Source organism: Oncorhynchus mykiss, chromosome 9 (assembly GCF_057628025.1).
Source record: "Oncorhynchus mykiss isolate SJ-2025 chromosome 9, ASM5762802v1, whole genome shotgun sequence".
In the NCBI taxonomy this organism is placed as follows: Eukaryota; Metazoa; Chordata; class Actinopteri; order Salmoniformes; family Salmonidae; genus Oncorhynchus; species Oncorhynchus mykiss.
The window spans coordinates 83,441,355-83,455,033 of NC_143030.1; the positions used below are offsets into that span (position 1 = coordinate 83,441,355).

The following is a 13,679-nucleotide window of genomic DNA, read 5'->3' on the forward strand; positions in this document are numbered from 1 at the left end:
ATTGCCCAGCGACAGCCCCAAAACCTGAAGGATCTGGAGAAGGTCTGTATGGAGCAGTGGGCCAAAATCCCTGCTGCAGTGCGTGCACACCTGGTCAAGAACTACAGGAAACATATGATCTCTGTAATTGCCAACAAAGGTTTCTGTACCAAATATTAAGTTCTGCTTTTCTGATGTATCAAATACTTATGTCATGCAATAAAATGCTAATTAATAACTTAAAAATCATACAATGTGATTTTCTGGGTTTTGGTTTTAGATTCCGTCTCTCACAGTTGAAGTGTACCTATGATAAAAATTACAGACCTCTACATGCTTTGTAAGTAGGAAAACCTGCAAAATCAGCAGTGTATCAAATACTCCCCACTGTATATACTTTGTGCAACTGACTAAGTCTGGTTAAGGGTTTCAAGCTTCAAGTCACATCTCCATCTTAACCAAAAATCAAAGTTAAAAGAAAAGGACAAAATAAAATTAAACTTTAAATGTGCTTTACAGTTTTATTTGATTCAGTACCTATTTTTTTTAAAACTTAGATTGTTGGTTGAAATTGAGACCTGAATCCAACAGATTCAATACTAACTTGAAGCTTTAAACCCAAGGCCAATGTGTATTGTTTATTATTGGTTGAACCCTGGGTTGACTTGAAACAATAGCTGTTGATGGCTTCCCTAATGCTTTATTAGCCTTAATAGTTTCATTGATGATATTTGACTTATATATACATGGTCACATTTCATTTGCTCTGTTGAACCTACCCTTTGGATGCCTGTACTAGCAACAGTGAATTTATATAGTTATTAAGAGATCTCCCAATTATTCTCACGATAACACACAGGTAGTAACCAGTGACCAATGTCAAAGCTAAGTTAGGCTTGGTTAAAATCCAGCATGGAAGACCAAAGGGATAGCTGTAGATACATCATCTCTCCAGTAGGAGGTGCTGTAGATACATCCTCTCTCCAGTAGGAGGTGCTGTAGAGAGATCAACTCTCCAGGAGGAGGTGCTGTAGATAGATCAACTCTCCAGTAGGAGGTGCTGTAAATACATAATCTCTCCAGTAGGAGGTGCTGTAAATACATCATCTCTCAAGTAGGAGGTTCTGTAGATAGATCAACTCTCCAGTAGGAGGTGCTGTAGAGAGATCAACTCTCCAGTAGGAGGTGCTGTAGAGAGATCAACTCTCCAGTAGGAGGTGCTGTAGAGAGCTCAACTCTCCAGTAGGAGGTGCTGTAGAGAGATCAACTCTCCAGTAGGTGGTGCTGTAGATACATAAACTCTCCAGTAGGAGGCGCTGTGGATTGATCAACTCTCCAGTAGGAGGTGCTGTAGATACATCATCCCTCCAGTAGGAGGCGCTGTAGATTGATCATCCCTCCAGTAGGAGGTGCTGCCCAGCCTGCTGTTCCCAGTGGATGGTGTGATTGCTCTAAAGGTGTGCATATATTAGGAGGACATTTTGGGACGTTGTTGTTCGTTTTAGACTTCGGTAAGGGCTTTTTCGGTTATTAGGGCAAACAAACATTTTCTTGAGGCAAGCCGACGTCAACGCCCCTTCGTCAGTGATTGGTCAACAGTAGGGATTCTTCAGTAAAGTGTTTGTTGTCATTGAAAGGGACAGGACTAGTTTTCATTTACTGCACCAATCATCTTAGTTAGATGTAAAATTGCCCGACTAAGATGTCCTCTGCAAAATGAATGACACATTTCTTGAGTTATTTTAGATTCATTCTAATTTGAGGTACGGAGTCTCAAAAGGGACAAGTGGTTCTATTGTCTCTTTTTTCTCATTTTTTCAAGTGAATGTCTTTTAAGGTACGAGCACACTCGTTGGGTTGGCCGACTTTGGCTAGCCGCCAGCTGAACTGATGCCTCAACAGAGGCCTGCAGGTGGCAGAACAGTAGTGGTTTAACGACAGATAGACAGATGCTACAAATCACTGCCATGGTTATTGAGAGCCCTGGCTGGCTGGCCCACTCATAGCTCATGCATATATTAAACACACACACTGCTCACGCCTCGGACACGTTTACTGCCACGCACACACACACAAACACACACACACACACACACACGCACACACACACACACACACACACAGATGTCCTATACAACAGAGTAAATGTAATGTCGTAGGACAGTAAAAGCAACCATATGGATGTATTTGGCTAGAAGCCGAGGTATTCCACTTATCCTCCTATAGCCAAATAAACCTCTAACTGTCACGCATTCTTTATCATTGCTTGTTATTAATATCCTCTTTAAACAACTCAAGACATAAATAGTTGTCTTTCTTGGCTCAACTAGTCTTTAGTTTTAGTGTTTTGTTTTTAGTTCTGATTTTTAGTTTGTTACCATATACAGGTCATCGTGCCATGGAGGCGTCTCTCTTAGAAACAGCATTAACTTTAGTTCAACTAGTTGACGATGCAGGATAGACATTTTTACAAATTCCAATAATAACTCGGGGGGAACCGTTTCTGCCTATTCATGCGACGCTTCCCCTTTAATGTGAATCTCGAGGAGTGGCGGAGAGCAGAGAGGGGAACGGAACGGCTCTTTGTATGCGCGACAATGTCCAACTGCAGCCTGTGCGTTTTAGCGCCAACCAGCTGAATGGTGGCGAATTGTGAGAGACATGAGAGAAACAGAGAGAGAGAGAGAGAGAGAGAGAGAGAGAGAGAGAAACAGACAGACAGTCAGGGGACGGGGTTACATTAGATACATCGTGTCTGTTTAACTTGTAGCGAGCTCCGGAGAGAAAGGGCGGAGAGCAACAATTAAGGATACATTTTCAGTGTTTATGAGGAGGAGACGAGTCAGGACCCCAGCATCAATCACAGCGGAGAGAGCATCGCGGCGGGTCCCCAGTATCAACCCTTCACCAGCCGAGAGAGCATCGAGGCGGAGCACCGCGGCAGGGAGAGCGGCATCAGGGTGATTGCTGCATATCTTCTCTCTCTGAATGCTGAATGCCTAGAGAGCGGCGAGCTCGACTAACTAGGCTGATTATGACTGAATCGGCAGCTGCTGTGAGCTGCTATGAGCATAGTGCATGGAGCCTGCTGTGTTCTGCCTGTCTATCTGATATGATGAACCGCCCCGGAGAGAGAGAGGTGCCGCGGCAGTAGAGCATGTTGTCAGAGACACCTGCCGCTCCTAACGGGCACTGACTGGTTCTAGCCTGGTTCTAGCCTGGTTTGTAGGTTTCTCTGCTGCTAATAGAGAGACAAACACACTGAACACGGTCAGCAAGACAGACGACTGTATGGTGATGATGATAATAGTAACGGTGATGATGATGGTGATGATGATGAGGCTTGATAGTTGCCTGCACTTGGACGAACAGGTGTGTGTCTCTCATCACATATATAATATAGCTCTGATGTTTTCATCCCTACTGAAAACACTAACAGAGAACATGAAAGGACTGTGTTATTCCACGGATTATGAAATTCAGACTGAAATGGATCCTGTTATTACTATCATCATTACTTTGTGTATCAATGGCTCTTCCCCATCAGATAGATGTGGTAATAGTGGTGCTGAAGATAGCCAAACAAATGCCATATCATTTTGTGACCACATGGTAAAATAACAACCTTCGGTAAGGAACACTGTTTGACACACCAACACAAACATCTTCCACGTCCTTCTGTCTTTATGCATGGATCTATGATCATAAACGATATAGTTACCTGCCGGGCCGCCACTACCCTGCCCTGTGTCTTCACAGTAATTCGCTGAAGGACTAGCTACATTACCTTAATGCTGTTCAAGGCAGCATCATGATGTTCTACAGGACTAGCTACATTACCTTAATGCTGTTCAAGGCAGCATCATGATGTTCTACAGGACTAGCTACATTACCTTAATGCTGTTCAAGGCAGCGTCATGGTGTTCTACAGGACTAGCTACATTACCTTACCGCTGTTCAAGGCAGCATCATGATGTTCTACAGGACTAGCTACCTTACCTTAATGCTGTTCAAGGCAGCATCATGATGTTCTACAGGACTAGCTACATTACCTTAATGCTGTTCAAGGCAGCATCATGATGTTCTACAGGACTAGCTACATTACCTTAATGCTGTTCAAGGCAGCATCATGATGTTCTACAGGACTAGCTACATTACCTTAATGCTGTTCAAGGCAGCATCATGATGTTCTACAGGACTAGCTACATTACCTTAAATGCTGTTCAAGGCAGCCTCATTGTGTTCTACAGGACAGGGAGAACGGGTGTAAGAGGGGGTGTCTCATTCTGCTGATCCCTGCATCTCTGAGCCATATTTTAAGAAGTGCTCTCTTTATGAAAAGTGTCCCTCCCTGCGCACCAACACCGTCACCCCTTCACCTACAGAACGGGTACCAACCGGTGTCTGAGCAGAGACAGCACAGGCTGAGAAGCTAGGTGGCGAGGGCTCCAAGGTAGACAGCCCTCCCCCTCCCGATAGACGCAGACCCGGGGTAAATGTGATACATAGCCGTCTGTCAGCAGTCAGGCTCCATCGTTACCGTGGGTGTCTTACCGGTGTGTATTACAGGTGATGATGTGATACTGGTGTGTATTTCAGGTGGTGATGTGATACTGGTGTGTATTTCAGGTGGTGATGTGATACTGGTGTGTATTTCAGGTGGTGATGTGATACTGGTGTGTATTTCAGGTGGTGATGTGATACTGGTGTGTATTTCAGGTGGTGATGTGATACTGGTGTGTATTTCAGGTGGTGATGTGATACTGGTGATTATTTCAGGTGGTGATGTGATACTGGTGTGTATTACAGGTGGTGATGTGATACTGGTGTGTATTACAGGTGGTGATGTGATACTGGTGTGTATGTCAGGTGGTGATGTGATACTGGTGTGTATTTCAGGTGGTGATGTGATACTGGTGTGTATTTCAGGTGGTGATGTGATACTGGTGTGTACTTCAGGTGGTGATGTGATACTGGTGTGTATGTCAGGTGGTGATGTGATACTGGTGTGTATTTCAGGTGGTGATGTGATACTGGTGTGTATTTCAGGTGGTGATGTGATACTGGTGTGTACTTCAGGTGGTGATGTGATACTGGTGTGTATTTCAGGTGGTGATGTGTTACTGGTGTGTATTTCAGGTGGTGATGTCATACCGGTGTGTATGTCAGGTGGTGATATGATACTGGTGTGTATGTCAGCCTGTGATTTATACATGTCTAGCATATGTGTATTTCATGTGATATTGTGATTTTATTACGAACGTGTATTTATTTGTATATTATTGTGTATTTAAACTGGATGTCACGCCCTGACCATAGAGAGACGTTTTATTTCTCTATTTGGTTTGGTCTGGGTGTGATGTGGGGTGGGCATTCTAGGTTTTGTTTTCTAGGTTTCTTTAGTTCTATGTTCTGGCTGGGTATGGTTCTCAATCAGGGACAGCTGTCTATCGTTGTCTCTGATTGGGAATCATACTTAGGCAGCCCTTTTTTCCCTCCTTTCAGTGTGGGTAGTTGTCTTTGTTTGTGGCACTATAGCCCTGTTAAGCTTCACGGTTGTTTCGTGTTTGTTGTTTTGTTGGCGCCATTTATTAAAATAAAAGGAAAATGTAAGCTCACCACTCTGACGGCCGTGACACTGGTAAAGTCTTGGTAATATAATATTAGTGTGTCAGCCTGTGATTCATAACTGTCGAGGATAATTCTGAACCAATTTGTCTCTGATTTAATATTTCATTCAGACTTCTTCAATAATGCAGACCCAGCTCCTCTCGGGTTGCTACAGACAGTCCTTTAACAGATCAAATATTACCAATCTGCTCCCCATTATGGAAAATAGACAGCAAGTTTGTCCCAAATGGCACCCCATTCCCTATATAGTGCACTACTTTTGACCAGGGCCCATATTGGCTGTTGTCAGAAGTAGTGCACTAGGTGGGAAATAGGGTGCCATTGAGGATGGACACATCAACAACTGCATGCTTCCCTCTCTGCAGCATTTAGAGAACCATCTCAGAGCTTGACCTTGGATTGATGTGGTAATTGGAGACTAATGTATGTTTGCAACCCAAATGGCACCCTATTCCCTAGTCCACTACTTTTGACCAGGGTTATACCCTATTGGCCCTACCCTATGGGCCCTGGTCAAAAGTAGTGCACTATATAGGGAATAGGGTGCCATTTCAGGACGCAGGCAAAGTGTATCTATCACGTAGAGATTGTATGGAATGGATGGAGCTCTCAGCGTCTAATCAGGTTATCCTGGTGGTCTAACTGGCCTATAAGAGAGATGATCCGGTCTGACTGGGGATGCTATTGATCAGTGGCTCGTATGAAAGAGAACTCATTACCAGTAATCACTTAATACAAGCAGACAGGATGGCGTCGTCACATTATTCATAATGTAGAGACGATCCCCAAAAACATCTAATAACATAACATGGAGCGTGTCTGTGTAAAGTGCTTTTCAGTCCAGGAATAGGTGTAATTCGTGTCCGGGAAACCAGCCCTGTTTGAAGTGACGTGATTCATCGTTTTTATGTTGTGTTTGTCAATTTTTCATATCTAACCATCCTATTATCTTATCCTGTTTTATCATCAAATCCTATCATCCTATCATCAAATCATCAAATCCTATCATCCTATCATCAAATCATCAAATCCTATCATCCTATCCTATCATCCTATCATCAAATCCTATCATCAAATCATATCATCCTATCCTATCATCAAATCTTATCGTATCCTATCATCCAATGCTATCATCCTATCCTATCATCAAATCCTATCATCCTATCATCAAATCCTATCATCCTATCCTATCATCCAATGCTATCATCCTATCATCATATCCTATAATCCTATTTTATCATCCTATCATCATATCATCAAATCCTTATCATCCTATTTGATCATCCAATCCCATCATCCTATCTTATCATCCTATCCTATCATCCAATCCTATCATCCTATCATCATATCCTATAATCCTATTTTATCATCCTATCATCATATCATCAAATCCTTATCATCCTATTTTATCATCAAATCCTTATCATCCTATTTTATCATCCAATACCATCATATCTTATCATTAAATCGTATCATTCTATCATCAAATCCTATCATCCTATAATCCAATCCTATCATCCTATCCTCATATCCTATCATTCTATCATATCATCATATCATATCATCCTATTTTATCATCCTATCATCAAATCCTTATCATCCTATTTTATCATCCAATCCCATCATCCTATCCTATCATCCTATCATCATATCCTATCATCCTATCATATCATATCATCATATCTTATCATCCTATCATCAAATCCTATCATCCTATCCTATCATCCAATCCTACCATCATATCCTATCATCCAATCCTATCATCCTATCCTCATATCATATAATCCTATCTTATCATCCTATCATCATATCATCAAATCCTTATCATCCTATTGTATCATCCAATCCCATCATCTTATCTTATCATCCTATCCTATCATCCTATCATCATATCCTATCATCCTATCCTATCATCCTATCATCATATCATATATATCTTATCATCCTATCATCCTATCCTATTAACCTGTCATTTTATCCTATCACCATATCATCCCAACCTATCATCCCTTCTGCCCCCTCCCTCTCCCTGTCTTAACGCTGCAGGCTCCGCCCTCTTCCTCCACCATGACGGTTGCTACGGGTGACCTGGGGGACGAGGCGGCGGCCCATCCCGGTGACCCGTACGAACCAGAACCGGACTACGAGTGCTGTGAGCGCGTGGTCGTCAACATCTCTGGGCTGCGCTTCGAGACTCAACTGAAGACCCTCTCCCAGTTCCCTGAGACCCTGCTGGGGGACCCCAAGAAGAGAATGAGGTAACTAAAGTACTTTAGTAATATTGGTTATACTGTATGTTAACTCCTAGAAGAGAATGAGGTAACTGTAGTACTTTAGTAATATTGGTTATTCTGTATGTTAACTCCAAGAAGAGAATGAGGTGACTGTAGTACTTTAGTAATATTGGTTATTCTGTATGTTAACTCCAAGAAGAGCATAAATTCAGTGTTACAGCGTGATTGAAATTTAAAAGCAATGTTCCTGTTGTTAGTGGAGACTGCGTTCACAGTAAACACTGAACATTTTGGCTCAATCCGAAATTACCTTTCCATTTCTATGTCGTAATCTGTAATACTTCAGCAATACAATCTATAAAGTATTAGAACATCATTCAACACCCCCCCCCCCCCCCTCTCTTTATCCAGGTCTGTCTGTCTCTGTGTTTAAGTATTACTGCATTAAGTATTACTACCCCCCCCCCCCCCCTCTCTTTCTCCAGGTACTTTGACCCTCTGAGGAACGAGTATTTCTTCGACAGGAACCGGCCCAGCTTTGACGCCATCCTCTACTACTACCAGTCAGGCGGGAGGCTGCGTCGGCCGGTGAACGTCACTCTAGACATCTTCTCTGAGGAGATCCGCTTCTACGAGCTGGGAGAGGAGGCCATCGAGATCTTCAGGGAGGATGAGGGCTTCATCAAGGAGGAAGAGCGACCTCTTCCAGAGAACGAGTTCCAGAGACAGGTACATTCTAATGACGTATGTTTTTTGTTTGTGTTTTTATTTTCAGGCTGCAGTTACAATTAGAAAAGTAATTTTAGCTGCTTGCAACTGAGTTGCTTCTTGATTGCTCCTCCCACCCGTACCCCTGAACCTCCCTCCCCAACTCATCTGAAACGTGGTTGCGTCCAGTTGAAACCAGTGAATCAAAACAAATGATGAATTTGAAGGTTGGAAACTCCAGCCCAGTAGTCATTTCAACACAGCTGTCAGTGCTGCGGAACAGTGCTGCGGAACAGTGCTGCGGAACAGTGCTGCGGGAACAGTGCTGCGGGAACAGTGCTGCGGAACAGTGCTGCGGAACAGTGCTGCGGGAACAGTGCTGCGGAACAGTGCTGCGGAACAGTGGTCAAGGTGGACAGAAGAGACCCGAACGGGAACTGAATAAATAAATAGTGGCATCAGGACTAGTTAAGGTTCATGTCCACCAGGACTAGTTAAGGTTCATGTCCATCAGGACTAGTTAAGGTTCATGTCCATCAGGACTAGTTAAGGTTCATGTCCATTAGGACTAGTTAAGGTTCATGTCCATCAGGACTAGTTAAGGTTCATGTCCATCAGGACAAGTTAAGGTTCATGTCCATCAGGACAAGTTAAGGTTCATGTCCATCAGGACTAGTTAATGTTCATGTCCATCAGGACTAGTTAAGGTTCATGTCCATCAGGACTAGTTAAGGTTCATGTCCATCAGGACTAGTTAAGGTTCATGTCCATCAGGACTAGTTAAGGTTCATGTCCATCAGGACTAGTTAAGGTTCATGTCCATCAGGACTAGTTAAGGTTCATGTCCATCAGGACTAGTTAAGGTTCATGTCCATTAGGACTAGTTAAGGTTCATGTCCATCAGGACTAGTTAAGGTTCATGTCCATCAGGACTAGTTAAGGTTCATGTCCATCAGGACTAGTTAAGGTTCATGTCCATCAGGACTAGTTAAGGTTCATGTCCATCAGGACTAGTTAAGGTTCATGTCCATCAGGACTAGTTAAGGTTCATGTCCATCAGGACTAGTTAAGGTTCATGTCCATCAGGACTAGTTAAGGTTCATGTCCATCAGGACTAGTTAAGGTTCATGTCCATCAGGACTAGTTAAGGTTCATGTCCATCAGGACTAGTTAAGGTTCATGTCCATCAGGACTAGTTAAGGTTTATGTCACACATTGTAGTGGCACATTGTCTAGTTAACCTAAACTGTTAACATCAAGTACATCTCAGAGACTATTTGCTGTCTGCTGTATCATTTTATGAATAAAAACATTGACCTTTTACCTTTAACAGGTGTGGCTGCTGTTTGAGTATCCCGAGAGTTCCGGCGCGGCCCGTATCATCGCCATCATCAGCGTCATGGTGATCCTGATCTCTATCGTGTCCTTCTGCCTGGAGACACTCCCCGTGTTCCGGAACGACGAAGAGGACGATGGCAACAAGGTGTTCCAGCCCTTCAACAACTCCACCTCTTCCTACACCTCTTCCTACTTCACTGATCCCTTCTTCATCCTGGAGACGCTCTGCATCATCTGGTTCTCCTTTGAGTTTCTCGTCCGCTTCTTCGCGTGTCCTAGTAAAGCCGGGTTCTTCGGTAACATTATGAATATCATCGATATTGTGGCGATTATTCCATATTTCATCACGTTGGGCACAGAGCTGGCAGAGAAACCGGAGGACGGGCAGGCTGGGCAGCAGGCCATGTCCCTGGCCATCCTCAGGGTCATCCGGCTGGTCAGGGTGTTCAGGATCTTCAAGCTGTCCAGACACTCCAAGGGGCTCCAGATCCTGGGCCAGACACTGAAGGCCAGCATGCGGGAGCTTGGCCTTCTCATCTTCTTCCTCTTCATCGGAGTCATCCTCTTCTCCAGCGCTGTCTACTTCGCCGAGGCCGACGAGGCGGACTCCCAGTTCAGCAGCATCCCAGAAGCCTTCTGGTGGGCCGTGGTTTCCATGACCACCGTGGGCTACGGCGACATGGTGCCCACCACCATCGGCGGGAAGATCGTGGGATCGCTCTGCGCCATCGCCGGCGTGCTGACCATCGCCCTGCCCGTCCCCGTCATCGTGTCCAACTTCAACTACTTCTACCACCGGGAGACGGAGGGCGAGGAGCAAGCGCAGTACCTGAACACTCCCGTTGCCCCCAAGGCCGACTCAGCCGAGGACCTGAAGAAGAGCGGCCGCAGCGGGAGTGGTTCCACCCTCAGTAAGTCGGACTACATGGAGATACAGGAAGCTGCACTGAACCACAGCACTGAGGACTTCAGAGCAGAGAGCCTCAAGACAGGAAACTGCACCCTGTTGGCTAATGCAAATCAGCAAGCTAATTCTAACACATTGGCTAACACCAACTACGTCAACGTCACCAAGATGAGAACGGATGTATAGCCTCCTTCAGGCGTTACCACAGTGACTTCCTTGGCTGTAGAGGTGCAGGGGGACTGGAAGGAAAGAGTAGAGTGGGGAGAAGAATGAGGAAAAACCCTTCCTCTCTGATGTTGAAAAGGCTTGGAGTCCCTACTGTGGGAGTACAGAATGGATCACATAAACTCTGGTAAGAGCAGAGATCCGGCATCTCATCCCCCCCAAAACAGATCTGTTCCTAACTCAACCCCTTGCCCTTCCTTCTCCTGTTGGGAGTTGAACCGTCCGTTCGGTGACTGCATGGCGTTAGTCTGGGCTTTGTCACTGTTCAGCTGTCCAGTAGTCGTCTATAGGCTCAGCTCTGCTCGCTGCAGTAGTCCAATAGTAGCCAAACTGCCCACTGGTACTAGACTATATAAACACACTGACAGGAAAACGAGACCACACCCTTATCTTGTTCCACACTCTGCTCAAACTGCCCGCTGGTACCGTCAGCACAGATCTAGCATCAGCCTGCCCTGAACAAATCCTAGCCGTAACCAGTAGGAGATATACTGCAAAACTGACCTCAGATCAGCGTCTCATCTTATAACTACTTAGCTCTAACTGCCAGCCTATAGGAGCTTCTTAACTTCCTCTTCCCACCACGTACCCCTGAACCTCTCTCCCACCCCATTAATCTCTGAACCTCTCTCCCACCCGTACCCCTGAACCTCTCTCCCACCCATACCCCTGAACCTCTCTCCCACCCCATTAATCTCTGAACCTCTCTCCCACCCCATTAATCTCTGAACCTCTCTCCCACCCCATTAATCTCTGAACCTCTCTCCCACCCGTACCCCTGAACCTCTCTCCCACCCCGTACCCCTGAACCTCTCTCCCACCCCATTAATCTCTGAACCTCTCTCCCACCCCGTACCCCCTGAATCTCTCTTCCACCCCGTACCCCCTGAACCTCGCTCCCACCCCAATAATCTCTGAACCTCTCTCCCACCCGTACCCCTGAACCTCTCTCCCATCCCGTACCCCTGAACCTCTCTCCTACCCCGTACCCCTGAACCTCTCTCCCACCCGTACCCCTGAACCTCTCTCCCACCCGTACCCCTGAACCTCTCTCCCATCCCGTACCCCTGAACCTCTCTCCCATCCCGTACCCCTGAACCTCTCTCCCATCCCGTACCCCTGAACCTCTCTCCTACCCCGTACCCCTGAACCTCAACTATGTGGACGTTATTTCACCTCAGAAGAATGTAAGAGGTATTTCATCAATGTGCTTAATGTGTGCCCTGTCAGCTCTCTGGGCTCTATTTCTAGCAGTCCCTGCCAGCCCATTGCAGTACTTCAACCTAGGAACCGACTCTTTCATTTCATGTGTCTTCAGAAACTCCATGGCAGTGGATATGGATGTAAACTACCCCCACCTCTCCTCTGTCTCTTTAGCTGAGTCCTTGGATGTAAACTACGCCCACCTCTCCTCTGTCTCTCTCTAGCTGAGTCCTTGGATGTAAACTACCCCCACCTCTCCTCTGTCTCTCTTTAGCTGAGTCCTTGGATGTAAACTACCCCCACCTCTCCTCTGTCTCTCTTTAGCTGAGTCCTTGGATGTAAACTACCCCCACCTCTCCTCTGTCTCTCTCTAGCTGAGTCCTTGGATGTAAACTACCCCCACCTCTCCTCTGTCTCTCTTTAGCTGAGTCCTTGGATGTAAACTACCCCCACCTCTCCTCTGTCTCTCTCTAGCTGAGTCCTTGGATGTAAACTACCCCCACCTCTCCTCTGTCTCTCTCTAGCTGAGTCCTTGGATGTAAACTACCCCCACCTCTCCTCTGTCTCTCTTTAGCTGAGTCCTTGGATGTAAACTACGCCCACCTCTCCTCTGTCTCTCTTTAGCTGAGTCCTTGGATGTAAACTACGCCCACCTCTCCTCTGTCTCTCTTTAGCTGAGTCCTTGGATGTAAACTACCCCCACCTCTCCTCTGTCTCTCTTTAGCTGAGTCCTTGGATGTAAACTACCCCCACCTCTCCTCTGTCTCTCTTTAGCTGAGTCCTTGGATGTAAACTACCCCCACCTCTCCTCTGTCTCTCTTTAGCTGAGTCCTTGGATGTAAACTACGCCCACCTCTCCTCTGTCTCTCTTTAGCTGAGTCTTTGGATGTAAACTACCCCCACCTCTCCTCTGTCTCTCTCTAGCTGAGTCCTTGGATGTAAACTACCCCCACCTCTCCTCTGTCTCTCTTTAGCTGAGTCCTTGGATGTAAACTACCCCCACCTCTCCTCTGTCTCTCTTTAGCTGAGTCCTTGGATGTAAACTACCCCCACCTCTCCTCTGTCTCTCTCTAGCTGAGTCCTTGATAGAGGGCTGGCTGCAAAGTGGTGGTGGTGGTGGGGGGGGGGGGGGGGGGGTCTCTTAGAGCAGAGTGAATGTATTTATTCATGTGTGTACATATTATTGGTCGTTATTTATTTTTATATCCCTGCGGTGCGGGTCTGAATGTGTGTTTTTGGCTTGCGGTGGGTCCAGATCCCATCTGTTCTGGGTGGGAGAGAGAGGCCCAAACTGAAGAACAAGAAACTTAAATGTCTTCCTATAAGGGTTACTACTACTGCCTATGTTTTTCCCTCATACCTCCATATCTCCACCGCATCCTCCCTCTCTCTCTCTCTCTCTCTCTCACTCTCTCTCTCTCTCTCCCTCCCTCTCCATCTCCCTCCCTCTCTCT

General features: G+C 45.7%; 1 protein-coding gene across 1 annotated transcript; it reads left to right on the top strand.

The window, feature by feature from the left end:
• The first annotated feature begins 2,560 nt into the window (after positions 1–2,560).
• Positions 2,561–13,330, top strand: kcna2b (potassium voltage-gated channel subfamily A member 2b). Its single transcript, XM_036989117.2, has 4 exons — positions 2,561–2,939; positions 7,657–7,868; positions 8,330–8,573; positions 9,886–13,330. The coding sequence occupies exons 2-4, from the start codon at positions 7,678–7,680 to the stop codon at positions 10,981–10,983; spliced, it is 1,533 nt and encodes a 510-aa protein (XP_036845012.1). The 5' UTR covers positions 2,561–2,939; positions 7,657–7,677; the 3' UTR covers positions 10,984–13,330.
• Positions 13,331–13,679: the final 349 nt, after the last annotated feature.